General features: G+C 47.4%; 1 protein-coding gene across 1 annotated transcript in view; it reads left to right on the top strand.

Moving 5' to 3' along the window:
• Positions 1-25,482, top strand: part of LOC142251603 (metabotropic glutamate receptor 6-like) — an 82,873-nt gene that overhangs the window by 36,313 nt on the left and 21,078 nt on the right. The window contains exons 3-7 of the mRNA XM_075324563.1: positions 8,727-8,943; positions 9,027-9,162; positions 9,251-9,405; positions 9,495-9,635; positions 16,508-16,708. Coding sequence (XP_075180678.1) covers positions 8,727-8,943; positions 9,027-9,162; positions 9,251-9,405; positions 9,495-9,635; positions 16,508-16,708 — 850 coding nt within the window. The remainder of the gene's footprint in view (positions 1-8,726; positions 8,944-9,026; positions 9,163-9,250; positions 9,406-9,494; positions 9,636-16,507; positions 16,709-25,482) is intronic.

The following is a 25,482-nucleotide window of genomic DNA, read 5'->3' as shown; positions in this document are numbered from 1 at the left end:
GGACCCCCCACCCCTGTAACCTCTGCAGTGTGTGGTGTATGGTCTGAACACTGACAGGCGGACCCCCCACCCCTGTAATCTCTGCAGTGTGTGGTGTATGGTCTGAGCACTGACAGGCGGACCCCCCACCCCTGTAACCTCTGCAGTGTGCGGCGTATGGTCTGAGCACTGACAGGTGGACCCCCCCACCCCTGTAACCTCTGCAGTGTGTGACGTATGGTCTGAGCACTGACAGGAGGACCCCCCACCCCTGTAACCTCTGCAGTGTGTGGCATATGGTCTGAGCACTGACAGGCGGACCCCTCACCCCTGTAACCTCTGCAGTGTGTGGTGTATGGTCTGAGCACTGTGCGGACCCCTCACCCCTGTAACCTCTGCAGTGTGTGGTGTATGGTCTGAGCACTGACAGGCGGACCCCCCACCCCTGTAACCTCTGCAGTGTGCGGCGTATGGTCTGAGCACTGACAGGCGGACCCCCACCCCTGTAACCTCTGCAGTGTGTGGTGTATGGTCTGAGCACTGACAGGTGGACCCCCCCACCCCTGTAACCTCTGCAGTGTGCGGTGTATGGTCTGAGCACTGACAGGAGGACCCCCCACCCCTGTAGCCTCTGCAGTGTGTGGTGTATGGTCTGAGCACTGACAGGCGGACCCCCCACCCCTGTAACCTCTGCAGTGTGTGGTGTATGGTCTGAGCACTGACAGGCGGACCCCCCACCCCTGTAACCTCTGCAGTGTGTGGTGTATGGTCTGAGCACTGTGCGGACCTCCCACCCCTGTAACCTCTGCAGTGTGTGGTGTATGGTCTGAGCACTGTGCGGACCTCCCACCCCTGTAACCTCTGCAGTGTGCGGTGTATGGTCTGAGCACTGTGCGGACCTCCCACCCCTGTAACCTCTGCAGTGTGTGGTGTATGGTCTGAGCACTGTGCGGACCCCCCACCCCTGTAACCTCTGCAGTGTGTGACGTATGGTCTGAGCACTGACAGGAGGACCCCCCACCCCTGTAACCTCTGCAGTGTGTGGCATATGGTCTGAGCACTGACAGGCGGACCCCTCACCCCTGTAACCTCTGCAGTGTGTGGTGTATGGTCTGAGCACTGTGCGGACCCCTCACCCCTGTAACCTCTGCAGTGTGTGGTGTATGGTCTGAGCACTGACAGGCGGACCCCCCACCCCTGTAACCTCTGCAGTGTGCAGTGTATGGTCTGAGCACTGACAGGTGGACCCCCCCACCCCTGTAACCTCTGCAGTGTGCGGTGTATGGTCTGAGCACTGACAGGCACCCCCACCCCTGTAACCTCTGCAGTGTGCGGTGTATGGTCTGAGCACTGACAGGCGGACCCCCCACCCCTGTAACCTCTGCAGTGTGCAGTGTATGGTCTGAGCACTGACAGGCGGACCCCCCACCCCTGTAACCTCTGCAGTGTGCAGTGTATGGTCTGAGCACTGACAGGCGGACCCCCCACCCCTGTAACCTCTGCAGTGTGTGGTGTATGGTCTGAGCACTGACAGGCGGACCCCCCACCCCTGTAACCTCTGCAGTGTGTGGTGTATGGTCTGAACACTGACAGGCGGACCCCCCACCCCTGTAACCTCTGCAGTGTGTGGTGTGCGGACCCCCCACCCCTGTAACCTCTGCAGTGTGTGGTGTATGGTCTGAACACTGACAGGCGGACCCCCCACCCCTGTAATCTCTGCAGTGTGTGGTGTATGGTCTGAGCACTGACAGGCGGACCCCCCACCCCTGTAACCTCTGCAGTGTGCGGCGTATGGTCTGAGCACTGACAGGTGGACCCCCCCACCCCTGTAACCTCTGCAGTGTGTGACGTATGGTCTGAGCACTGACAGGAGGACCCCCCACCCCTGTAACCTCTGCAGTGTGTGGCATATGGTCTGAGCACTGACAGGCGGACCCCTCACCCCTGTAACCTCTGCAGTGTGTGGTGTATGGTCTGAGCACTGTGCGGACCCCTCACCCCTGTAACCTCTGCAGTGTGTGGTGTATGGTCTGAGCACTGACAGGCGGACCCCCCACCCCTGTAACCTCTGCAGTGTGCGGCGTATGGTCTGAGCACTGACAGGCGGACCCCCACCCCTGTAACCTCTGCAGTGTGTGGTGTATGGTCTGAGCACTGACAGGTGGACCCCCCCACCCCTGTAACCTCTGCAGTGTGCGGTGTATGGTCTGAGCACTGACAGGAGGACCCCCCACCCCTGTAGCCTCTGCAGTGTGTGGTGTATGGTCTGAGCACTGACAGGCGGACCCCCCACCCCTGTAACCTCTGCAGTGTGTGGTGTATGGTCTGAGCACTGACAGGCGGACCCCCCACCCCTGTAACCTCTGCAGTGTGTGGTGTATGGTCTGAGCACTGTGCGGACCTCCCACCCCTGTAACCTCTGCAGTGTGTGGTGTATGGTCTGAGCACTGTGCGGACCTCCCACCCCTGTAACCTCTGCAGTGTGCGGTGTATGGTCTGAGCACTGTGCGGACCTCCCACCCCTGTAACCTCTGCAGTGTGTGGTGTATGGTCTGAGCACTGTGCGGACCCCCCACCCCTGTAACCTCTGCAGTGTGTGACGTATGGTCTGAGCACTGACAGGAGGACCCCCCCACCCCTGTAACCTCTGCAGTGTGTGGCATATGGTCTGAGCACTGACAGGCGGACCCCTCACCCCTGTAACCTCTGCAGTGTGTGGTGTATGGTCTGAGCACTGTGCGGACCCCTCACCCCTGTAACCTCTGCAGTGTGTGGTGTATGGTCTGAGCACTGACAGGCGGACCCCCCACCCCTGTAACCTCTGCAGTGTGCGGCGTATGGTCTGAGCACTGACAGGCGGACCCCCACCCCTGTAACCTCTGCAGTGTGTGGCGTATGGTCTGAGCACTGACAGGCGGACCCCCCACCCCTGTAACCTCTGCAGTGTGTGGTGTATGGTCTGAGCACTGTGCGGACCCCCCACCCCTGTAACCTCTGCAGTTTATGGTCTGAGCAGATCTGCAGTGTTGCCCCCTGAAAAGATACAGTAAAATATTCAGCGCCCGATGCAGGTCAATGCGGTGGTGTTACACTCGGGCCGGTGGTCCGCAGATCCTCGCAGCGTGCACAACACTGACCCGTTTTTTCAGACTATAAAGCAATTGAAATGAATGTGCATAATTACAATAAATTATGCAGATCACAGAGGATCGTTCGGGCTGAAATCCAAATTTTGTGGATTTTTTATTTCCCCTGTGGGAGATAAATAGTCGTTAATGCTTTGAGCAATCCCCATAGGATCTGGATTGATGGCGCATAGTGGTGAAATTCATCAGGATCCACAATTAACATGTGATGACGCTGGGGTTTGCGGTGCTCGCGCTGTGTAGATGTTTCCTACTAATATCTGGCCGAGGGCCTCTTTGCGCCCGGCTTTAGATTATCCGTGTGTCGGGATAGAGACCTTGTAATGATTTAGGCTAGACGTGCTCATGGTAATCAAATTAAATGCGTAGGGCTCGCTGCGGCTCCGCTGGCAGTAGGCAAGGTTAGGGATTATGCGGGGAGTTCATGACACCCTCTCCCCATGTGCTAAACTAGGGATTATGTCTGTGTGTCACGGACGAGATACACACACACAGATGCTCAAGACTTTGTTTGTTTTTTTTTACCATGCGAATTATTTCCACTCATCAGAATAAATAGCAGTGTAGATGTTGTTTTTTTTGTTTTTTTTTTTCTACATCTTTTTCTATTTTAATATCCCATTTTTGGGTCCGAGGGGCAAGTACTACATTTCCATAAAGCACAATATCATCAGCATGGTCGTCCTGGGGAGCAGGTGACGGATAAATAAGTATTGGATCCCTTGCTGATTTTGTAAGTTTTCCCACTGACAAAGACAGTCTATAATTTTAAGGATAGAATATCCAAAATAAAATCCAGAAAGTCACTTTGTATGAATTATATACATTTATTTGCATTTTGCAGAGAGAAATACGGTTTTTTTCGGATTGTAAGACGCACTTTTCCTCCCAAAAATTCGAGAGGAAAATGAAGGGTGGATCTTAAAAAGTGAATGAGTTGCAGGGCAATGCTGTGCTGCGGATGCTGCTCTGTGCTGGGGCAGCAAGGCAAGGGCCACCGGCCGCCCCAGCACAGAACAGCAGCGGCCACCCCAGCACAGAGAAGCACCAGCTGCCCAAGCACAGAGCAGCACCAGCTGCCCAAGCACAGACCAGCACCAGCTGCCCAAGCACAGAGCAGCACCGGCTACCCGAGCACAGAACAGTGCCGGCCGCCCCAGCACAGAGCAGCACCGGCTGCCCCAGCACAGAGCAGCATCGGCCGCCCAAGCATAGAGCAGCATCGGCTGCCCCAGCACAGAGCAGCACCGGCTGCCCCAGCACAGAGCAGACCCCGGCTGCCCAAGCACAAAGCAGCGCCGGCCGCCCCAGCCACAGAGCAGCACCGGTCATCCCAGCACAAAGCAGCGCCGGCCGCCCCAGCACAGAGCAGCATCGGCCGCCCAAGCATAGAGCAGCACCGGTCCCCCCAGCACAGAGCAGCGCCTGCCGCCTGAGCAGAGAGCAGGATCGGCCGCCCCAGCACAGAGCAGCACCGGCCGTCCGAGCAGAGAGAAGGATCGGCCGCCCCAGCACAGAGCAGCGCCGACCGCGCCAGCACAGAGCAGCGCCGGCCGTTTCAGCACAGAGCAGCACAAGCCGCCCGAGCAGAGAGAAGGATCGGCCGCACCAGCAAGAGCAGCGCCGACCACACCAGCACAGTGCAGCGCCGGCCGCCCAAGCACAGAGCAGCGCCGGCCGCCCAAGCACTGAGCAGCGCCGACCGCCCCAGCACAGAGCAGCAGCGGCTGCCCAAGCACAGAGCAGCGCCGGCTGCCCCAGCAAACCTCCGCAGCTCGTAGTGAGTATCTGCCCCCCCCTGCAGTGCCTGCAGCATTGCCATACTCCAGCACCGCCCCTGCCTCCTGTGACCCCTGCTCCACCTTCGCTGCCACCCCACCGCCCCGGTAAGGCACCACTGGATTATAAAATAGACCCCATATGTGCAGCTGGCCGGTCTGAAGTTTGCCAGTGAACACCTGGATAATTCTGAGAGTGATTGGGAAAAGGCGCTGTGGTCAGATGAGACAAAAATTCAGCCCTTTGGCCTTCACTCAACTCTCCATGTATGGAGGAAGAGAAATGCTGCCTATGACCCAAAGAACACCCTCCCCACTGTCAAGCATGGAGGTGGAAACATTATGTTTTGGGGGTGTTTCTCTGCTAAGGGCACAGGACTACTTCACCGCATCAATGGGACAATGGATGAAGCCATGTACCATACAATCCTGAGTGACAACCTCTTTCCCTCCGCCAGTACATTAAAAATGGGTTGTGGCTGGGTCTTCCAGCACGACAATGACCCAAAACATACAGACAAGGCAACAAAGGAGTGGCTGAAAAAGAACAAAGGAGTGGCTGAAAAAAAAGCACATTAAGGTCATGGAGTGGCCTAGCCGGTCTCCAGACCTGTGCTGCCAACAAGGGGACGGCCACCAAGTATTAAGTCTTGTTTGCCAGAGGGATCCAATACTTATTTCTCTCTGCAAAATGCAAATAAATTTATATAATTTATACAGTGGGATTTTCTGGATTTTATTTTGGATATTCAATCTTTCACTCTTAAAATTAACCTACCCTTAAAACTATAGACTGTTGCCCCCCCCCCCCACACACACACACACACACACACACACACACACACCTTTCTCCAAACGGAAATAGTGACAACAAAAAATAACATATTTTGCATCGCTGGTTTTAGAAAAAAAGAATAAATATTTGAACGCCAAAACACGAAAAAGTATATTTGAAATGGCACAATCGCAGAGTTTTTGCTTCACGCCTTGCCCCCAAAAAATGGAAAAAAAAAGCAAACAAAAACAGAGATTACAGAATAGAACAAGATCAAATAATACAAACTGCATGTTTCGAAGGGAAATGTTAACTCTGCGCTTTACAGTTATTCGACAAACACCCCCCCCCCCCCCACACACACACACTTACTGTTTGGGGGGGTGAGGTAATATATTGGCTGTTTTGACAGTCAGCCTGGATATTTATCAGGTGACCTATAGCAACCAATCACAGCTCTGCTTCTATTTTGCTACAGGTCATTAATAGGAGCAGTGATTGGTTGCTATAGGCAACAAAGGACATTCTTAGTATAAGAAGCTTATGTGTCAGTTAATATGATTTTGGTGGTGAGAGGTGGGGTGGGAGAGAAAGAGAGAGATTGGGAAAGAGGGAGTGTGGGAGAGAGAGAAAGTGGGAGAGAAGAAGAGTGGGATAGAGGGAGAGGGAGAGTGGGAAACAGGGAGAGAGGGAAACAGGGAGAGTGGGAGAGAGGGGGAGTGGGAAAGAGTGAGAGTGGGAGAGAGAGAGGGAAAGAGACAGAGAGAGGGAGAGTGGGAAAGAGAAGAGAGGGAGAGTGGGAAACAGAGAGTGGTAAAGAGGGAGAATGGGAGAGAAAGAGAGGGAGAGAGACAGAGAGGAAGAGTGGGAAAGAGAAGAGAGGGAGAGTGAGAGAGAGGGAGAGAGAGGGAAAGTAGGAAAGAGGAAGAGAGGGAGGGAGGGAGCATGGGAGAGAGTGAGAGTGGGAGAGAAAGAGAGGGAAAGAGACAGAGGGAGAGTGGGAAAGAGAAGAGAGGGAGAGAAAGAGAGGGTGAGAGACAGAAAGAGGGAGAGTCAGGGAGAGAGGAAGAGTGGGAGAATAGGAGAGAGAGAGTGGACGAAAGGGAGAGTGGGAAACAGAGAGTGGTAAAGAGGGAGAGAGGGGGAGTGGGAAGCAGGGAGAGTGGGAAAGAGAGGGAAAGAGGGAGAGAGACAAAGTGAGGGAGAGTGGGAAAGAGAAAAGAGGGAGAATGAGAGAGTGGGAGAGAGGAAGAGTGGGAAAGAGGGAGAATGAGAGACAGGGAGAGTAGGAAAGGGGGAGTGTGGGAAAGAAAGAGTGGGAGAGATTCAGAGCGAGAGAGACTTAGTTACTATCCTGGGCAACGCTGGGTACTACAGCTAGTACAGGGTGGGCCATAAGTATGGATACACCCTGATAAAATGGAAGTGGTTGCTGATATCACCTTACCGTTTGTAGCATATTAGTACATGGGAGGGGCCAAACATTTGAGGCCTGGTGACGCCTATGGCGGCCATCTGCAAAGTCGCCATTTTGAATTCAACTTTAATTTTTTCAATGGGAAGGGGGTCATGTGACACATCAAACACACAGAGAATTGCACAAGAAAAACAATGGTGTGCTCATGTTTAATGTTGCTTTATTCATTATCGAGTTATTGACACGTTTGTGAAATGGAACAACGACCGTAACCCACTAAAGGATGCTCTCAAAGTGCTGCCCATTGTGTTGAATTGTCAAAGCCATTTTCTTCTTCCACTCTTGACACACCGAGAGCAATACCGCAGAAGAAATTCGACCACAGGCCTCCGGTGTCCATTGTTTCAGGTGCCCCACATCCTGGATCCTGGACCTGCGGTATTTCTCTCGGTATGTCAAGAGTCTGTCACAAGACCCTTTGATCAGCCTGGGGGACCCGATTAAGTAGATTGTTCTATTTAATATGTTTATCCCCTCTCCACAGTATCAATGTATGATGTTATGATTCAGTGACCGAGGAGCATCCGAAAAAAGGGACAAAAACTGGAAAACCCAGAGTGTTACCAGAGTGGTTGGAATCTTAACGGACTGCAGACCTCACAATGACACACAACTAGAAGTAGCCGTGGGACGTGCCTACGATGACCTAGTCGCCTCGACACAGCCGGAGAACTAGTTATTCCTACACAGAGAAATACAAGAAAAGCTAATCTGCCTCGGAGTAGTTCCCCAAAGATATAGATAGCCCCCCACATGTAAAGATTACGGTGATGTAGGAAAACACAACACACAGGAAGAAAACAGATTCAGGAAAGATGAAGCCCCAACTATCTATATAGGAAAGGACAGAAAGAGCACTGTCTGCAGCCGTGCAAAACCCTAGAAAATACCAACACGCGTGATATGGAAAAATATGGAGTCCACACGGACTCTTCCCCCACTATATTAGTACTCTGATGTTACTGGGATCCAAGCAAAACACTACTATAGAGGAGGGACTGAAATCAGTACCAAACAAAAAAAAAAAATATACTGTAGAAAATGAAGCAAGGTACACAGACATTCCCAGCAGGGAATGATCCAACTCCACCCAGCCTCCACACAAGCAAAATCAGAAAATAAGCCTTAATACCTAAACAGCAAACAACAAGTAATAAGAAGCAAACAACAGGGTACAGAGACTTGACTTATCCGTAATGAGTCCAGGCAGAAACAGAAGGTTAGGCTGGCTTCAGGATGTCCTAGAACACAGGAGGAAACATTGAGCACCGGCCTGGAATAAGAGAACACTACACAGTTATATAGGCCAGTCAGAGAAACCTGATTTCCAATCCTCATCACCTGTCTGGCTTCTATTAAGCAAGCCAACTCCACTACCAGCATTGGCCACAAGAGGGAGCCCAAAACTGGAACCCAGTCCAAATGTGTTCACAACAGTATGAGACTGATCATGAGGACAGGGCTTCTGTGTGAGCGCAGATGTATCACCACCACCGCTCCATTCACTTCTATGGAACTGACTGATCAGGATTTTGTAACGTAGGGGTATTTTGTTCTATCATGTCTTCCAGATCCCACAGATAAGTTACGCTTCCACCGCCCCGGAGCTCAGTGATAATAACCGGTATGATTACTTCTCTCGTGTGGTCCCGCCCGACTCCTACCAGGCACAAGCCATGGTGGACATCGTTAAAGCCCTTGGATGGAACTATGTGTCCACGCTGGCATCCGAGGGCAACTATGGAGAAAGCGGAGTAGAAGCCTTTGTACAGATCTCCCGTGAAGCCGGTGGGTTCCTGCTACTTACAGAAGGGTGGAAAGTAACACAATATAGTTCACCTTGTAACACATGCACTCGCTTTATCCTGCAGGGGGCGTTTGCATCGCTCAGTCTATAAAGATCCCACGAGAGCCTCGTCCTGGAGAGTTTGACAAAGTCATTCGACGGCTGCTGGAGACACCTAACGCCCGAGGCATCATTATCTTTGCCAATGAAGATGACATCAAGTGAGTAGTCTTCAGATGTCCTCTACTGTCAGGTTTCTTTGTTAGAGATCATTCTCGCTAACTGAAATGATCCATTTTCTTCACGTAGACGCGTCCTAGAGGCGGCCCAGCGAGCCAACCAGACCGGTCACTTCTTGTGGGTGGGCTCGGACAGCTGGGGGTCCAAGACGTCTCCTGTCCTAAGTCTGGAAGAAGTGGCTGAAGGCGCCGTGACTATTCTGCCAAAAAGAGCCTCTATTGATGGTAAGTAACCAGTGTCGCCATCAATAACGTTTGATATCTCTTGATTATTGGCTCTAAACTTTCCTTTTTTTTTCTCGCCCCTTTTTTAGGATTTGATCAGTATTTTATTAGCCGGACGCTGGAGAACAATCGACGCAATATATGGTTTGCAGAATTTTGGGAAGATGACTTTAAGTGCAAATTGACTCGATCTGCTGCTCAAACAGAAGAGGCCAGGAGAAAATGCACTGGTATTTTTGATATTTATGTTAAGGCGTGAGATACTTGTCCTCAATGATATGTGTCTGCAGTAACAAATATACAACTGCACTCTGAAACGTTTAGGCATGCAAACATGGAATACAGGAATTTGGACATGCATTACTTCTAAGGAAATAAATGTAAAAATTGAGACACTTAAAAAGGGCCCATTTTATGTGAGCCCAGCAGCCAACACCAAGGCGTATCTCTTTTGCTAGTTCCCCCCCTAATGCCTCTACCTGGGCTGAAAAGCCTACAATTTTATGGGAAGGCAGGAACCTGTTAATAGGAAATTAAAAATTGCCATAAACTGGTGGGAAAGGAGTGCTCGGTCATTAGGCTTGACCCTATAATCTAAAATGAAAAACAGACAAGTGTGAACAGGTGTAAAACATACTCGAACAAATATACAGCTGCACTCTGAAACACTAAGGCATGCAAACATGGAATACAGGAATTTGGACAAGCATTACTTCTAAGTAAATAAATGTAAAAATTGAGACACTTAAAAAAGGCCCGTTTTATGTGACCCCAGCAGCCAATGCCAAGGCGTATCTCTTTTGCTAGGTCCCTCCCTAATGCCTTTACCTGGGCGGAAAAAGCCTACAATTTTATGGGAAGGCAGGAACCTGTTAATAGGAAATTAAAAATTGCCATAAACTGGTGGGAAAGGAGTGCTCGGTCATTAGGCTTGACCCTATATTCTAAAATGAAAAACAGACAAGTGTGAACAGGTGTAAAACATACTCGAACAAATATACAGCTGCACTCTGAAACACTAAGGCATGCAAACATGGAATACAGGAATTTGAACATGCATTACTTCTAAGGAAATAAATGTAAAAATTGAGACACTTAAAAAGGCCCCTTTTATGTGAGCCCAGCAGCCAACAGCAAGGCGTATCTCTTTTGCTAGTTCCCCCTAATGCCTCTACCTGGGCTAAAAAAAAGCCTACAATTTTATGGGAAGGCAGGAACCTGTTAATAGGAAATTAAAAATCGCCATAAACTGGTGGGAAAGGAGTGCTCAGTCAGAAGGCATGACCCTATAATCTAAAATGAAAAACAGACAAGTGTGAACAGGTGCATATTGAACATGAAATATACTTTAACAAATATACAGCTGCACTCTGAAACGTTTAGGCATGCACACATTGAATACAGGATTTTGGACATGCATTACTGCTAAGGAAATAAATGTAAAAATTGAGACACATAAAAAAGGCCCATTTTATGTGAGCCCAGCAGCCTAGGTTCCTCCCTTTTGCCTCTACTTGGGCTGAAAAAACCTTCAATTTTATGAGAAGGCAGGAACCTGTTAATAGGAAATTAAAATTCGACCTATGCTGGTGGGAAAGGAGTGCTCAATCATTAGGCATGGCCCTATAATCTAAAATGAAAAACAGACAAGTGTGAACAGTTGCATATTGAACATGAAATATACTCTAACAAATATACAGCTGCACTCTGAAACGCTAAAGCATGCAAACCTGGAATACAGGAATTTAGACATGCACTACTGCTAAGGAAATAAATGTAAAAATTGAGACATAATAAAAGCCCATTTTATGTGAACCCAGCAGCCAACGTCAAGGCGTATCTCTTTTGCTAGGTCCCTCCCTAATGCCTCTACCTGGGCTAAAAAAGCTTACAATTTTATGGTAAGGCAGGAACCTGTTAATAGAAAATTAAAAATCGCCCTAAGCTGGTGGGAAAGGAGTGCTCGGTCATTAGTCTTGACCCTATAATCTAAAATGAAAAACAGACAATTGTGAACAGGTGTAAAACATAATGGCTGCACTCTGAAACACTAAGGCATGCAAACATTGAATACAGAAACTTCAACATGCATTACTGCTAAGGAAATAAATGTAAAAATTTAGACACGTAAAAAAGGCCCGTTTTATGTGAGTTCAGCAGCCAACGTCAAGGCGTATCTCTTTTGCTAGGTCCCTCCCTAATGCCTCTACCTGGGCTGAAAAAGCCTACAATTTTATGGGAAGGCAGGAACCTGTTAATAGGAAATTAAAAATTGCCATAAACTGGTAGGAAAGGAGTGCTTAGTCAGAAGGCATGACCCTATAAACTAAAATGAAAAACAGACAAGTGTGAACAGGTGCATACTGAACATGAAATATACGCTAACAAATATACAGCTGCACTCTGAAACGTTTAGGCATGCAAACATTGAATACAGGAATTTGGACATGCATTACTGGTAAGGAAATTAATGTAAAAATTGAGACACGTAAAAAAGGCCCATTTTATGTGAGCCCAGCAGTTTAGGTCCCTCCCTATTGCCTCTACCTGGGCTGAAAAACCTACAATTTTATGGAAAGGCAGGAACCTGTTAATAGGAAATTAAAAATCGCCCTAAGCTGGTGGGAAAGGAGTGCTCAGTCATTAGGCATGGCCCTATAATCTAAAATGAAAAATAGACAAGTGTGAACAGTTTCATACTGAACATGAAACATACTCGAACAAATATACAGCTGCACTCTGAATCGCTAAAGCATGCAAACCTGGAATACAGGAATTTAGACATGCACTACTGCTAAGGAAATAAATTGCATGCCTTAGCATTTCAGAGTGCAGCTGTTTATTTGTTAGAGTGTGTTTCATGTTCAGTATGCACCTGTTCACACTTGTCTGTTTTTTATTTTCAATTAGAGGATCATGCCTAATGACTGAGCACTCCTTTCCCACCAGTTTATTGCAATTTTTAATTTCCTATTAACATGTTCCTGCCTTCCCATAATATTGTAAGCTTTCTCAGCCTAGGTAGAGGCATTAGGTCGGGACCTAACAAAAGAGATATGCCTTGACGTTGGCTGCTGGGCTCACATAAAACTGGCCTTTTTTATGTCTCAATTTTTACATTTATTTATTTATGTGGTTTGTAGTCCTTAATCAGCTGGGAAAAGCTCAGAAAAAGACAGATAAAAGACCAACAAAGGCCCCTTCAGAACGAGCTCACTGATGGATTCTTGGTTAACTTATTCTGCAGCCGATCAACAGCAGAGATGAAACAAACCTGCAGAAACTAAGTAGTGCAACATTTTTCAAGAAATCCCATTGCAAACATTTTCTCGGTCGCTTCATTTGGAGAGGCAGGAGATTGTGGGGGTATGCTGCCGCCACCAATGGTTTCCTGTGTCTCCCAATGAAGTCACCGAGAAAGAGATCTTACGTTAAGTACAAAATTCATCCTTTTAGCCTCAAATTAGAGTACGTGTGATTTGACCTGCAGGACCTGGTCCATCGGCCGTCTGTGGCCGCTTGTTGGGTGCCCTTAAAACCACCTCTTACCTGATGGCATCCTTGGCTCTATTTTTGAGTAGCTGGATGTGTGTCACACCACACCGATGACATCGCGCCAGGCCGGCTAATAAAAAGGAGATCTGGGGATGTCATCAGGTAAGACCAGGGTCTAGGGCAGGAGTGGGGAACCTCCGGCCCGCGGGCCATATACGGCCCACCATGCCCTTTTCTGCGGCCCCCGGGCAGATTCCCTGGGGCGGCAGTGCTCGAAATGCCACCGCCGTCTTGCGGGCTGCCGACCCTTTAAATACGCACATGTGCTGCTGTGCATACGAATGCGTTCTCCCGCTGACCAGTGCCAGCGAGCTGAGGACTTACTCTGTGGGCGAGTTTAGCGCTCTGCACTTCCGTCCCACAGCAGCTTCACAGCCTGGCGGTGTGTGCCCTCCCTCTAGCCTTGGAGCTGCGTGCACACCCTCTGCTCTCGGAGCTGCGTGCACGCCCTTTGCCCTCCGGAGCTGCGTGTCCGGCGCCTGCTCTCCGGTGCTGTGAGTCCGGCGCTGCTATGTGTCCAGCGCCCGCCCTCTGCTGCTGTGTGCCCCGTCCAGTGCTTTGTGGCCCTCTCCTTCCAGAGTTGCGTGCAACCCTCAGTGCTGTGTGCCCTCCAATGCTGTGTATCAACCCAGGCTTGTGTGTCCCTCCTCCCCCCCTGTGATGTCAAGGCTCTGCAAGTGATATCTGTGCCCCCCCAGTGGTACCTGCGCCCCAGCCCCTCTTGTGGTGCCTGCGCCCCAGCCCCTCTTGTGGTGTCTGCGCCCCAGCCCCTCTTGTGGTGTCTGCGCCCCAGCCCGTCTTGTGGTGCCTGCGCCCCAGCCCCTCTTGTGGTGCCTGCGCCTCAGCCCCTCTTGTGGTGTCTGCTCCCCAGCCCCTCTTGTGGTGTCTGCTCCCCAGCCCCTCTTGTGGTGTCTGCGCCCCAGCCTCTCTTGTGGTGTCTGCGCCCCAGCCTCTCTTGTGGTGTCTGCGCCCCAGCCTCTCTTGTGGTGTCTGCGCCCCAGCCTCTCTTGTGGTGTCTGCGCCCCAGCCTCTCTTGTGGTGTCTGCGCCCCAGCCTCTCTTGTGGTGTCTGCGCCCCAGCCTCTCTTGTGGTGTCTGCGCCCCAGCCTCTCTTGTGGTGTCTGCGCCCCAGCCTCTCTTGTGGTGTCTGCGCCCCAGCCTCTCTTGTGGTGTCTGCGCCCCAGCGTCTCCTGTGTTGCTTATGCCCCCAGCGTCTCCTGTGATGTATATGCGCCCAGCGTCTCCTGTGATATGTATGCTCCCCAGCATCTCCTGTTACTTATACATCACAGGAGGGGCGGGGGGCATATACATCACAGGAGGGGCTGAGGGCATATACATCACAGGAGGGGCTGAGGGCATATACATCACAGTAGGGGCTGGGGGCATATACATCACAGGAGGGGCTTGGGGCATATACATCACAAGAGGGGCTGGGGGCATATACATCACAGGAGGGGCTGGGGGCATATACATGTCCCCAGCCCCTTGTGTGATGTATGTGCCCCCAGTGTCTCCTGTGATGTAGTGTATATACAGCAGTCCCAGCGTCTGCTATGTGATGTATATACAGTAGTCCCAGTGTCTCCTTTGATGTACATACAGCAGTCCCAGTGTCTCCTATGTGATATATGTGCCTCCAGTGTCTCCTGTGATGTATATACCGCGTCTGTTATGTGATGTATATGATTTACCAATCTTATGACAAAGAGTTGACTGCGCTCCAGACCCAGAAAAAAATGAAAAAGCAGCTGTGAGAAGAAACATGATTAGTATCACCAAACATCACAGCCGCACCACAGATAAGCTGCTCCGGCCGCCACAGTAAGGGTGAGTTAATTAATTGTTTGAGCAAATATAGCAGGGTCATTTTCACATTGATAATATTGTGCGGCCCCCAAAGGTTGGTAGAAATTTCCAAATGGCCCCTGGCAGAAAAAAGGTGCCCACCCCTGGTCTAGGGGCTCTCGACCAGCGACCACACATAACAGACGTGGCCAATAGACCGAGTCCTATGAATCGATTCCCACCACCTCTACCCAAAATGCATGAGTGTACATTAAATAAATGCCACCAAATGTCTCCATATTTTTTTAAGGACCTAATATCAATAATATCATATTGGTAAAAAATGAGAGAAGGCTCAGTTTGAAGATGTGACCCGGAGTAGTACAGCAACGTCACCACAAGGTGGCAGCAGAGTAGTCAGAGTGCCGAGTCAGCAACAGGAAGTCAAAAAAATGCATGAGGGGTGAACAAACTGAGTCAGAAGCAAGCAAAGGGGTCAGGAGCCGAACGGTAATAGAGAAAGCCGAAGGGAGAAGGCACTGTCACACTGCACTAAGACGTGGCTTGAAATTGTTCAGCGCAGTAACCACAAGATGGCAGCAGAGTAACGTCACGCTGTACTAAGACGTGACCCGGAGTAGTACAGCGGAGTCACCACAAGGTGGCAGCAGAGTAATGTCACGCTGTACTAAGATGTGACCCGGAGTAGTACAGCGGAGTCACCACAAGGTGGCAGCAGAGTAACGTCATGCTGTACTAAGACGTGACCCGGAGTAGTACAGCAAAGTCCCCACAAGGTGGCAGCAGAGTAGTCAGAGAGCCGAGTCAGCAACAGGAAGTCAAAACAACGTATGAGAGGTGAACAAACTCAGAGTCAGAAGCAAACAAAGGGGTCAGGAGCCGAGCGGTAATAGAGAAAGCCGAAGAGGAGACAGATCCAAGTCAGGGAAGGGAGTGTAAATGAAGTACTTGGAAGTCCAAACTACAAACTAAGGTATGACAAGCAGGACGGGGCTGGGGGAGGACAGACAGACACAGGTCAGGTGGGAGAGAGTGTACGGCAGGACAGATGGGGTACCTCAACAGAGTCAGCTACACACACTATGCGACATAGACTATCACTGGCAATGAATCAGAGGTGCAGCACCCAGATATAGCGTCCTGGAAACTAGAACGAGGCAGGGAGAAATTAACCCCTGACATGACCAGGCCAGAGCTGGGAGATACCACGGCGGCAGATACCGGCCTGGATCATGACAGGCATTATGTAGTTAAGGCACCCTCCCATTAGGGAAGGTGCCTGCACAATGACCTTAGTTAGTTAGTACACCAGTCTGCTGCTAGCTAATTGTCAGGTTCCTGTGCTCCTGTACCACGTCCCTGCCATGCCCACCATTCCTGTCTGTGCCCGCCTGCCTGTCTGCCCCAACCATCTCGCCTGTACCTGCCTGCAGCTGTGCCTATACCCAAGTCTGTCTCCGGCCCTGCGGGTCATCTGCCACAGTCCCGATCACTGCCCTGGGAGTGGTACCTGGCGTCGCTGAAGAGTAAGCCGGGGTACCCCCTGTGGTCCAGTGGGTTCACTAACCTCACTCGCTGCCTCTACACTGGCCGCGAGCATTGTAGGGAGCGAGAAATTCTAGTGTAAAAGAGTTCATTGTATAAATGTATGAATTTTGGGGGGGGAACACTTTTCTGTGAGAATTTTGGTTATATTTCCAGCCCATTCAACCAGCGGACTATTTCTTTCTCTATTGCAGGAGAGGAGAGGATTGCCAGAGACTCGGTTTATGAACAAGAGGGAAAGGTTCAGTTTGTGATTGATGCGGTGTACGCCATGGCTCACGCCCTCCACAACATGCACATTGACCTTTGTGCCGGGAGCCTTGGTGTCTGCGAGAGGATGGATCCGGTGGACGGCAAGCTGCTCTTACAGTACATCCGCAGAGTTAATTTTAATGGCAAGAATCAGTCTTATCTCTCTGGTTGATGTGTTGCCGTGTGTGAGCGCAGGGCTGGGGAAGGGTAATCCGATATTATCCACCCAAGGTAATGTAGTAACAGCTCCATAATTACGACCTGGGACTCTTAAGGGACAACATTAGTCCTTGGCTCGGATTGCCTTCTTGACCTTGCAGTATTGGGTTTGTTATTAGTACCGGGGGTGTTGCTGGCATCTTCTCCTTTACACCCATTATTTTAACAATCATGTGTGACCCCCCAACCTCACGTATGTTTTATTAGATCTTAGTCCTAATGTTCATGATCCCAAAGTTATAGTTAAAATTGAAGCATTTGCCCCAAATATAACAACTACCTAAGTCCGTGCCTCCCTGACGTAAAAAATATATTATTTCTGCTGGGATTTTACACAATTTTCCAAGACCTCAATTAAAAACAAAAGAGGACATTCATATACAAAGGGCTGGTGAGAAGTAGTACAGCGTATTCCCCACTAGGTGGCAGCAGTGTAGTGAAAGAGAGTCAAAGCAACACTGTAGCAGAAGGGAGGCTGAAGTACAGAAGAGTAACTTCAGCAGGCAGTTCACAGGCGAACCACCAGGGGACAATAGAGTAGTCAAGCAGTCAGGGTGTAGCCGGGATGTCAAGTAAGTGCAGAGGGAGAATCAAGATCAGGACAGAAAACAGAACTGAGGTCAGATGCCAGGAACACAAAGGGCACAGGGGACAGAAGACAAGACCGGAGTGTTGTGAATACATTTGAATTAGATTCCAGTTTGGGGCTCCCTCTTGTGGTCAGTGCTGGTAGTGCAGTTGGCTTGCTGAATTGCAACCAACCAGCTGAGGAGGATTGGAAATCTGACCATTCACATTGGGCCTATATAACTGAGTAGTTTCCTCCTGTTCCTTGCCGGTGCTCAATGTATCTTCTGTGTGCTAAGGACTTTCTGAAACCAGCCTTTTTCTCTGTGTCTACCAGAACTTCTCTCAGATAAGTTGGTCCTTGTACCATTGCTTATGGATTTCACTTTCTTGTTATTTTGCCTGTGTGGAGTTCTTGGTGGAGTTGGACCATTCCCTGCTGGAAGTATCTGTGTACCTTGCTCCATGTTCTTCTATGTATTGTGTTTTGTCATGCTTGGTACTAAATTCAGTCCCTCCTCTATATCAGTGTTTTTCTTGAATCCCAGTAACACCAGAGTACAGATATAGTGGGGGAGAGCCTGTGTAGGCTCAGTATTTTTCCAAATCAGGTGTGCTGGTATTTACTAGGGTTTTTATGGCTGCAGACAGTGCGCTTTTCTGTCCTTTCCTATGCAGATAGTTTTGGCCTCATCTTTGCTGAATCTATTCTCTAGCTACATATTGTGTTTTCCTATATCACCGTAGTCTTTACATGTGGGGGGGCTATCTATATCTTTGGGGAATGCTGCAAGGCAGATTAGCTTTTCTTATATTTCTATCTGTGAGAATATTTAGTTCTCCGGCTGTTTCGAGGAGACTAGGTCATCATAGACTCGTTCCTCGGCTACTTCTAGTTGTGTGTCAGTATTAGGTCTGCAGTCCGTTAAGGTTCCAGCCACTCTGGTTACTTTTTGGGTTTCCGAGTTTTTGTCCTTTTTCTGATCCTCCTCGGTCACTGAATCATAACACCGGAGGGGGAGGAGACACAAACACGGGAAGGAGGATGTACCAGGATGGGTAAACAAATGACAGGAGCGGGAAGTCAGGGACTGGGACAGACGGATGAACGGGGACGGTACAGGTCAGGGCACGGAAACTAGGAGTCAAATCAAACAGGAAATATCACCAGAGCCAGTCACAGGCTGCAGAGCAAAACTATAACCAGTGCTGGAATGCTGGTGCAGCACCCACATACAGTGCCTACAAGTAGTATTCAACCCCCTGCAGATTTAGCAGGTTTGATAAGATGCAAATAAGTTAGAGCCTGCAAACTTCAAACAAGAGCAGGATTTATTAACAGATGCATAAATCTTACAAACCAACAAGTTATGTTGCTCAGTTAAATTTTAATAAATTTTCAACATAAAAGTGTGGGTCAATTATTATTCAACCCCTAGGTTTAATATTTTGTGGAATAACCCTTGTTTGCAATTACAGCTAATAATCGTCTTTTATAAGACCTGATCAGGCCGGCACAGGTCTCTGGAGTTATCTTGGCCCACTCCTCCATGCAGATCTTCTCCAAGTTATCTAGGTTCTTTGGGTGTCTCATGTGGACTTTAATCTTGAGCTCCTTCCACAAGTTTTCAATTGGGTTAAGGTCAGGAGACTGACTAGGCCACTGCAACACCTTGATTTTTTCCCTCTTGAACCAGGCCTTGGTTTTCTTGGCTGTGTGCTTTGGGTCGTTGTCTTGTTGGAAGATGAAATGATGACCCATCTTAAGATCCTTGATGGAGGAGCGGAGGTTCTTGGCCAAAATCTCCAGGTAGGCCGTGCTATCCATCTTCCCATGGATGCGGACCAGATGGCCAGGCCCCTTGGCTGAGAAACAGCCCCACAGCATGATGCTGCCACCACCATGCTTGACTGTAGGGATGGTATTCTTGGGGTCGTATGCAGTGCCATCCAGTCTCCAAACGTCACGTGTGTGGTTGGCACCAAAGATCTCGATCTTGGTCTCATCAGACCAGAGAACCTTGAACCAGTCTGTCTCAGAGTCCTCCAAGTGATCATGAGCAAACTGTAGACGAGCCTTGACATGACGCTTTGAAAGTAAAGGTACCTTACGGGCTCGTCTGGAACGGAGACCATTGCGGTGGAGTACATTACTTATGGTATTGACTGAAACCAATGTCCCCACTGCCATGAGATCTTCCCGTAGCTCCTTCCTTGTTGTCCTTGGGTTAGCCTTGACTCTTCGGACAAGCCTGGCCTCGGCACGGGTGGAAACTTTCAAAGGCTGTCCAGGCCGTGGAAGGCTAACAGTAGTTCCATAAGCCTTCCACTTCCGGATGATGCTCCCAACAGTGGAGACAGGTAGGCCCAACTCCTTGGAAAGGGTTTTGTACCCCTTGCCAGCCTTGTGACCCTCCACGATCTTGTCTCTGATGGCCTTGGAATGCTCCTTTGTCTTTCCCATGTTGACCAAGTATGAGTGCTGTTCACAAGTTTGTGGAGGGTCTTAATTAGTCAGAAAAGGCTGGAAAAAGAGATAATTAATCCAAACATGTGAAGCTCATTGTTCTTTGTGCCTGAAATACTTCTTAATACTTTAGGGGAACCAAACAGAATTCTGGTGGATTGAGGGGTTGAATAATAAATGACCCTCTGAATAAACTTTTCACAATTTAAAAAAAAAAATAAAAAAAGAAATAACATTCTTTTTTGCTGCATTTCACACTTCCAGGCTGATCTACAGTCCAAATGTCACAATGCCAAGTTATTCCGAATGTGTAAACCTGCTAAATCTACAGGGGGTTGAATACTACTTGTAGGCACTGTATAGTGTCTCCTGAAACCGGAACGAGGCCAATGGGAGTTAACCCCTGACATGACCAGGCCGAATCTGGGAAACTCTGGAGCGAGGAATACCGATCCTGGATCATGACATCCCCTATATATCTATGGGATTAGGTCGGATTTCACTGTCTGCGCTGGGACCGGAGAGTTTTACAAACTTTGCCGACTGTCATGACGGCGTCGGGTTCTGTTCAGATTACAGATTCTGATACCCGCCTGATTAACTTCTCTTGCAGAGTGTTAACGCATAGGTAGGCTAGCAAGAGTTAATCTCTGCTAGTCTGCTTGTGAGTCTCCTTTGATCACATGTTGTGAAGGAGCCAATCACATCTGCTCCCCTCCTATATATGCTGGCTAGATGCCAGCTATAGTTTCTCTTAGCTGGCCTGGTGAGGTGTGGTGATCCATATTTTATGGTGGTTGTTATACTTGTTGCTGAGAGCGCTTATGGAGTTGACCCTTGTTGCCTTTTTTGTTGCTACCTTCCTGCTCTTGCTTTTCTCCTGAGTCTCTTATTGTCTATTCCTGTGTGTTTTTTTTCTCTAGAGGCTCTCATTGCTTTTTCCTGTGAGTTTGCAGTTTGTCAGAGTTTTGGATTTTCCTTGTCTGTCTTTATGTGTTTTCCATCACACTCTTGCCCTGTTCTTCCCTGGTGGGAGGGGGAAATCAGATTAGATCTGGTCAGGAGCATAGCCAGGAACGGGACCCAGGCATCTCCACCATCAGGAGTAACCCTGAGTTTAGGGATAGCCAAGTTCCCCTGGTGTGATTTACAGCATAGGAGCCTATGTCCATGGCTATCCTAACAGTCACTTTGTGACATATATCTATATATTTTTTCTAGATTTTATGTATATATACCCCCCGCCCCCGTGTGCGCTCAGACAAGCTCATTACTTGTCCTTATACTTATATAATCCTCTGTAAACTCTCAACTCCTTTCCATTATCCTTAATGCCATTACAATAAGATAGCAAAAACTGTGGAAAGAAAGCGCACATAGGGTTTTAACCGATAGATATAGGTGCAGGGAATAGGACAGGTACTCACCTGCTTCAGTTGTGACAGGCACAACTCCTTGTCAGCATGGAATAAATGAATACAAAAGTGGTCAGCTGCAGCCCCGATATTGCAACAGGATGGGGGATGATCAAAAGAAATCGGGTTAAATGCTGCGCTAAAAACCACAATCCAAAGATATATCGTGAATTCCTTTTCTTTATTTTCACAGGTCAATGCGTTTCAAAGGCATCTCCACCTTCTTCATCAGGACAAAAGTCAGAAAGGAACAGCATAACACATGCTGCATTAAAATTCATATATACATGCAAAAAATCTATTTAGTATAAGATATACAATTTTATTTTACCCACATAGTGTCATCTTTTTATTTCTTCCTATATGGGTAATTTCTCCATTTTATTCAGATTTGTATATATATATGTATTTTATCTAATTATTATTATAAACCAATGTTACTATATATTTTTATGATTTTTTATTTTTCCCTTAATAATAATGTATCAGGTTAATTTATGCTTTTTTAATCTTCAACGCGTCTCATTTTATTTCATTTTATAATATTTATTCAGATATCAATTTTTGACTCTCTTCATATGTATACACAATATTTGTCTTTCTCCTTCATTGTTGTGTTGTAGCTGTCATTTTCTACATTTATAACTCCATATGTTCTTTTTTCCTAAATATAAACCTGCAGGGTTTGTTTTTTTTTTTTTTTTTTTTTTTTTTTTTTTTTTTTTTTTTTTCCCTTCATCATTATCAGTCTTTCTAATTTCTCCCCTCCCCTCCCCCCTTTTTTCCCCCTCTTTTACACCATGAACTCACTACAACCCATTTTAGGGTGGCTCCTTCTTAGACAGAGTCCCGCACACGCGCAAATAGTTTTTTTTTTTTTTTTTTTTTTTTTTTTTTTTTTTTTTTTTCCCACGCTATGAACTTATTTCACCTTTCCCCGCGTGTTCTCGCTGCAGCGGTGCTTCACGCATGCGCAGTACATTTTTTCTCACGCTGTTGAACTCTCGTCACCTCCTTCACAGCACAGGTCTTTTTCCCTATCACTCTGCTACAGTATCCTCGCGTTCGACAAACAGAAAAGAAAAAAAAAAAAAAAGTGTTTTTTGTTTTTTTTGTTTTTTATTACCTTTCCATCCAGTGATTTTTGCCTTTTTCTGGCCCTCCAAGACTATTACAAATGTTTTGTGAGGACCCATTTACATTCTTTGAAACTATTATTGTTCCCTTTTACACTCACCTTTTTTTCCATACAATCCCCTTCTTGGTGAATAATAAAAATAAATAATCAATTTTTAAATATGATTTTCATAAATCACTCTTTATAACCCTATATGGTTTTTCTGGCACCAGTCGGTTTATTGCCCCTTATAACATTATTTTCAAAGGACGATTATAATGTTCTACCATGATTTTTCATTTTCACAAATAACACTTCCCCCATAGGTGTGTTGTTTTTTTTTTTTTTTTTTTTTTTTTTTTTTTTTTTCTCTTTGTTCTCTTTTTGTCTGTATGTTCCTGCCTTCCCCATGTGACTCTTAGTCATCAGCCAGCTGACGTCAACTCTGTAAACGTGGCTACTTCAGTTGGATATATATATATATCCTCTGCATGCAGCATGTGTTATGCTGTTCCTTTCTGACTTTTGTCCTGATGAAGAAGGTGGAGATGCCTTTGAAACGCGTTGACCTGTGAAAATAAAGAAAAGGAATTCACGATATATCTTTGGATTGTGGTTTTTAGCGCAGCATTTAACCCGATTTCTTTTGATCATCCCCCATCCTATTACAATAAGATGTCATTCATTATTTGTGGCATTAATATTGTATCAGTCCTGCTGTTTACCCTGTTACATGATTGATGCTCTTCTACCTTTCTGTTATGTAATTGCATTTTCTAAAAAACAGATGTTGGGATCCAGACTATATGGTAGTTCTTATACTTGTTGCTGAGTGCGGTTGTGTTACCTTTTTTTGTTACCTTCCTGCTCTTGCTTTTCTCCAGAGTCTCTCATTGTTTGCTCCAGTGAGTTTGCAGTGCGTCAGAGTTTTGACTTATCTGTCTTTATCTGTTTTCCATCACACTCCTGCCCTGTCCTTTTCTGGTGGGAGGGGAGAATTAGAGTAGTACTGGTCAGGAGCATAGCCAGGAATGGACTCCAGCATCTCCACCATCAGGAGTAACCCTGAGGTTAGGGATAGCCAGAGTCCCATTTCATGAGGGAGAGTATAGGAGCTCCTGTCCTCCACTATCCTACAGTCACTTTGTGACATATATCTATATATTTTCTCTACCATTTGTACAGTGCCTTGCGAAAGTATTCAGCCCCCTTGATTTTTTTCAACCTATTCCCACATTTCAGACTTCAAACATAAAGATAAAAATGTTAATGTTCTGGTGACGAATCAACAACAAGTGACACAATTGTGAAGATGAAGGAAATTTATTGCTTATTTTAAACTTTTGTAAAAAATAAATAATTGAAAATTGTGGCGTGCAATATTATTCATCCCCTGTAAGTTAATCCTTTGTAGCGCCCCCTTTTGCTGCTATTACAGCTGCAGTCTCTTGGGGTATGTGTCTATCAGTTTTGCACATGGAGAGGCTGAAATTCTCGCCCATTCTTCCTTTGTAAACAGCTGGAGCTGAGTGAGGTTGGATGGAGGCGTTTGTGAACAGCAGTTTTCAGCTCTTTCCACAGATTCTCGATTGGGTTCAGGTCTGGGCTGTGACTTGGCCATTCCAACACCTGGATACGTTTATTTGTGAACCATTCCATTGTAGATTTTGCTTTATGTTTGGGATCATTTTCTTGTTGGGAGACAAATCTCCGTCCCAGTCTCAGGTCTTTTGTAGACTCTAACAGGTTTTCTTCAAGAATGGTCCTGTATTTGGCTCCATCCATCTTCCCATCAACTTTACCCATCTTACCTGTCCATGCTGAAGAAAAGCAAGCCCAAACCATGATGCTGCCTCCACCATGTTTGACAGTGGGGATGGTGTGTTCAGGGTGATGAGCTGTGTTGCTTTTACACCAAACATATCGTTTGGCATTGTACCCAGAAAGTTTGATTTTGGTTTCATCTGACCAGAGCACCTTCTTCCACATGTTTGGGTCTCCAGGTGGCTTGTGGCAAACACTTTTTATGGATATCTTTGAGAAATGGCTTTCTTCTTGCCTCTCTTCCATAAAGGATAGATTTATGCAGCGTACGACTGATTGTTGTCCTATGGACAGACTCTCCCACCTCAGCTGTAGATCTCTGCAGATCATCCAGAGGGATCATGGGCCTGTTGGCTGCATCTCTGATCAGTCTTCTCCTTGTGTGAGGTGACAGTTTGGATGGACGGCCGGGTCTTGGTAGATTTGCAGTGGTATGATGCTCCTTCCATTTCAATATGATCGCTTGCACAGGGCTCCTTGGGATGTTTAAAGTTGTGGAAATCTTTTCGTAACAAGCTTTAAACTTCTCCACAACAGTATCATGGACCTGCCTGTTGTGTTCCTTGGTCTTCATGATGCTCTCTGCGCTTTACACAGAACCCTGAGACTATCACAGAGCAGGGGCATTATACGGAGACTTGATTACACACAGGGGCTTATATTTATCATCATCAGTCATTTAGGACAACATTGGATCATTCAGAGACCCTCAATCAATTTCTGGAGTGAGTTTGCTGCACTGAAAGTAAAGGTGATGAATAATATTGCACAACACAATTTTCAGTTATTTATTTTTTAAAAAAGTTTAACATAAGCAATAAATTTCCTTCCTCTTCACAATTGTGTCACTTGTTGTTGATTCTTCCCCAGAACATTAACATTTTATCTTTATGTTTGAAGCCTGAAATGTGGGAAAAGGTTGAAAAATTCAAGGGGGATGAATACTTTCGCAAGGCACTGTATATATACCCCCTCCCCCGTGTGCGCCCAGGTGAGCTCACTACTTGTCCTTATACTTATATAATCCTCTGTAAACTCTTAACTCCTTCCCGCGATCCTTAATGCCATTACAATAAGACGTCATTTATTATTTGTGGCATTAATATTGTATCAGTCCGGCCGTTTTCCCTGTTACATGATTGATGCTCTTCTACCTTTCTGTTATGTAATTGCATCTTCTAAAAACTTAATAAAAAAAAAAGTTTGAAATAGAAATTTGGTGAATCAGCTGCGCACGTCCCCGGACAGAGGCAGACATAAAGAAGTTTGCAGAAATCAACAACCCCATTCATACAAGCACCAAGTGAG

Source organism: Anomaloglossus baeobatrachus, chromosome 9 (assembly GCF_048569485.1).
Source record: "Anomaloglossus baeobatrachus isolate aAnoBae1 chromosome 9, aAnoBae1.hap1, whole genome shotgun sequence".
Taxonomy (NCBI): domain Eukaryota; kingdom Metazoa; phylum Chordata; class Amphibia; order Anura; family Aromobatidae; genus Anomaloglossus; species Anomaloglossus baeobatrachus.
This window is presented reverse-complemented; position numbering and strand designations above follow the sequence as displayed.